Raw genomic sequence first — 4,257 nt, forward strand, 5'->3', positions numbered from 1 at the left:
AATGCAAGTTGACGATGCAAACATACGTCCGACGTGTCCAATTTTCTGAACTAGTTGGCATGTCAATGATGAAATATATATTTAACGTTGTGTATTCAACTCTACATTAGAGGCTTATTTCCAATGACATTATTGCATCTGCTGCATTGGAACTTTAAATTGTATCTCCATTTAGTGTTTAATGTAAACACATTGTTGAGGTGATCTAACATCAGGTGGCAATTTTTCTACACTTTTTTGATACCCAGATTCTTGTTTGAGGGAATCCCTTGTTGGAATCGATTTAGAAAACAAAATTTCCCCGTTGAAAAGCACATACTACAGTGACAATTTCGCAGTGCCGGCAAAATGCGGCCGAGCTGAATTGTTAGAGCACGAGAGGGCGGTATTTCCACGTAGTCGCCGCATCGTCTTTTTTACTATGTGATCTGATAATAGAGTGAAGTAAATTTCAGTAATGAGCAACGGAGTCGGTGGTACGGTCTAGTCACTGATCACATACAGCACGGCCCAGGTTTTTCTGCACAGCTGAATCTCAACTGAAACTATCGTTACTGTGTTATTCAGTTGCATCGACAGTGACCCATCATGTGTGAAGACTAGCAGAAGAACTATTATAAAACGTGGAGTATAGTTCTGGCGTTTATAGCAGACGACTGGAGAAGCAATGACTACAGTGTCCGGTCCGTTTTCCCGCCAATCAAGCAGCAGGGAGGACACCTAAACTATTAACGGGACGCACTCACCTGGAAACTGATGCTCCTATTTTGAAGACCAGAATTGCCTTGACGGCAATTACATGATACGAGAGACCGGTCATGGTTACAGTGTAGTCATTGATCGTAGTCGCTTGTTTTATTACCTGGTCGATATTAACTCAAAACAAAGAACTCAGTCTTCATTACGAGCATGGGGACATCGTATGTCTTTTATGCGCGTGTTTTCAACATTAAGATTTGTTGAGTTCCTTCGCAACCTTGTTCTGTTTTGTTGTTTTTGGAGCAACTCCTCTTACAGTTTGTGTATTTCCGATTGAACTTGGCCACAAAAGCCGAAGTAACTGATTTCCCGATACCTCATCGGTTATTCGCGCATCGGGGGACTTTCAAGAAAATCCAGGAGCAGCAGTAAGAGGTAAATGCATCTTATTATAAACCTAGACCAGTGCCTGAGGTGTGTCACACTGCAACGTGGGGTATAAATAAAGCAACTGCGGCCCGGAACGGATGACTGTTGAGCGCATTGCTGGTGAGTCAGTCACAACGTCTTCCCCCAACAACTTGATCAACAAAAACTACGCCTAAAGTTCATACACAGTTGGGAGTGAGTTCATGGTACGCCTATAGAGCCTGCTGATCTACTACGATTTCATATGTACACCTGAGTGAACAATAATAAAACTCATAATATCAACTGTACTTGTTGATGAGCGATTTCACTCTTCGATATGATCCAGATAATAAAGTAAGTTCTGTACTCTATCTTGCAAACACATTGTTATTGTACAGTCGAGGGTTGTATATGTGTTACCAAAGAGCAATGCACATTGCAAGAGTATATTTACCCATGGTGTGATGAAGTTCATGATTGCCAGATTCTCTTGAAGTCAAATGACAGTTTGAATTAACACTAAATTGATCCAATGAGCGATCACTGCCTTAGAAAGTCACCAAGTACTACCCATCCTTAATTGACTTTTCTCTTCAATTATCTTCAATATTTCCTGCTAGCTGTGACATAGCATCCCCAGTGTGTGTACGTGCTGCGGTGTGCGTTTTTATAGGACGACCGACTCAATTGAAAGTTCAGAGACATTAACTTCATCTAAGATGGCTACTGCGGACTCTACCATAAGCGAGTCGTATCAAGAGCCGATGAACTCTTCTTTCATGGAGAATTTGGAACGTTTCCTTGAAGAGCCATTACTCCAGCAATATGACAATATGGAAATTGTCATTGTCACTCTTGTCATGCCGTGTATCCTTATCCTCGGATTGGTGACAAATATGACATTTCTGTATGTCGTCTACCGCGTGTCGTGGATGAGGACCAATGTCAATGCCTACCTATTCCACCTAGCCATTGCTGATATCTTATTTCTTGTCGTTGGGGTTGGGGACAAGTTATGGCAATATGGCCGTACACCGTTCCTCCATGATCAGATGTTTCGTGGGACCGTTGGGTGTGTGTTAGTGGATCTGTGTGCTGATTCAGCTTACTTTACCGGTCTATTCCTAGTCACTTTAGTGTCCTTTCATCGCTTCAATGCCGTCTGCCGTCCACACTCCGGTACCCATCAGACTAGGGGGACCACCAAGCGATGGATCGCTAGTGCATGGTTGCTTGGAATCTTACTGTCAAGTTCACTCATCCCAAGTTACTGCATCATGGAACTACAAGTACTTATCGACTGGCCTGACATGCCATTGTACCGTGATTTTCCTGAAGTGATCGGCATGTGTAAACCTATCAAAGAATGGATGACTTACGTGGCCAACCTGGTCCAAACTGTGCCTTTTTTCGTTGCCATGACAATGAATATCCTCCTGTACGTGAGAATTGTTATGTCACTCAATCACATCGTGGAGAAAGGCAGCGAGTATGGATGCAAGGATGTGAACGAACGAATAAGGAACAGGGTTACCAAGATGCTTGTGGCCAATGGATGCGTTTTCTTCTTTTGTCTATTCCCATTTGAACTCGCTTCTCTGCTCCTGTTTACAGGTAGCAATATCGACGTTGTTTGGCTTCATGTATTCAGGACGCTTCTGTATACGAATTCTGCCGTGAATCCCATCATCTATGGGGTTACGAACTCTAAGTATCGGCAAGCAGTGCAAGTTGCTTGCTCGTGTTGGAAAAGATCCCGGGACTTAGTGAGGTACGAGTTGAGCATACCATTAAGCCGAATGAAGGACAATACGGCGGTGACTGTCGCCAATTGTAGAGTGCGTGGGGATCGTGACTCATAAACGTAATTAATGTTCAAGCTGTTTGGGACGTTTATAGCGAGGTGGTTATATGGTGTTAGTTTCTAGAAATGTGTCAAAGTGACTGAATTGGTTTTAAACACATCCCATGTGATGACTGAAGTTGTTTATTTACCCTGTAGACAATATCGCAATCTCACAAAACGCTTTACGAAACGGTTCACATAGAACATGCTACCATTGATACCAAATTTGATATCATGAATGCAAACTAACGTACTAGAACAAACGATTTATAGTCACGGTTATACATGAGAATAGGAGTCTATAACTTTATGTTTTATGAGTTGATGGTATTGTAGTTATTTATTCAACGTAAATCCACGAACTGACCATGTACGAAGTAACTTGGGTACGAAGTGACTTGGGTACGAAGTGTCTTGGGTACGAAGTGGCTTGGGTACGAAGTAACTTGGGTACGAAGTGACTTGGGTACGAAGTGTCTTGGGTACGAAGTGACTTGGGTACGAAGTGTCTTGGGTACGAAGTGTCTTGGGTACGAAGTGGCTTGGGTACGAAGTAACTTGGGTACGAAGTGACTTGGATACGAAGTTACTTGGGTACGAAGTGGCTTGGGTACGAAGTAACTTGGGTACGAAGTGACTTGGGTAAGAAGTGACTTGGGTACGAAGTAACTTGGGTACGAAGTGACTTGGGTACGATGTGACTTGGGTACGAAGTGACTTGGGTACGAAGTGACTTGGGTACGATGTGACTTGGGTACGAAGTGACTTGGATACAAAGAATTTGGGTACGAAGTGATTTGGATCCGAAGTGATGTGGGTACAAGTGACTTGGGTACGAAGTGACTGTGGTGTGATTTTGGGGTACGAAGTGACGAAGGGACAGACATCGTATACATCGTATTACGTGACCTCTCTTATTTTGAAAACTGTCAAATACAACTTATAATAATAATAATATCGAATTTTTATATAGCGCACGTATCTACCAAACAAGGCGCTGAGTATATACAAACTTTCAGAAAGATAGGTTATTACTGCAGTGATGAATTCTGAGACCCAATTGTTTAGCACCTTATAAGGGTTTACAAGGTGCTACGGCGCATTAAGCAGGCACAACCAGGAACACCGGGGCGAACCCCTTCTCTTTTCGATAAGTGCACTGGGTTCTTTTACATGCGTTACACAACACATGGGACCAACGGCTTTACGTCCCATCCGAAGGACAAAGCAATGGTTAAGTGTCTTGCTCAAGGACACAGTGTCACGGCTGGGGATTCGAACCCACACTCTGCTGAAATATA

At 43.0% G+C, this 4,257-nt stretch overlaps 1 protein-coding gene across 1 annotated transcript; it reads left to right on the forward strand.

Moving 5' to 3' along the window:
- Positions 1–471: 471 nt before the first annotated feature.
- Positions 472–3,401, forward strand: LOC117293241 (thyrotropin-releasing hormone receptor-like). Its single transcript, XM_033775466.1, has one exon. The coding sequence runs from the start codon at positions 1,830–1,832 to the stop codon at positions 2,970–2,972; it is 1,143 nt and encodes a 380-aa protein (XP_033631357.1). The 5' UTR covers positions 472–1,829; the 3' UTR covers positions 2,973–3,401.
- The last annotated feature ends 856 nt before the right edge of the window (positions 3,402–4,257 follow it).

The sequence above is a fragment of the Asterias rubens genome, chromosome 8 (genome assembly GCF_902459465.1).
Source record: "Asterias rubens chromosome 8, eAstRub1.3, whole genome shotgun sequence".
Lineage (NCBI taxonomy): Eukaryota > Metazoa > Echinodermata > Asteroidea > Forcipulatida > Asteriidae > Asterias > Asterias rubens.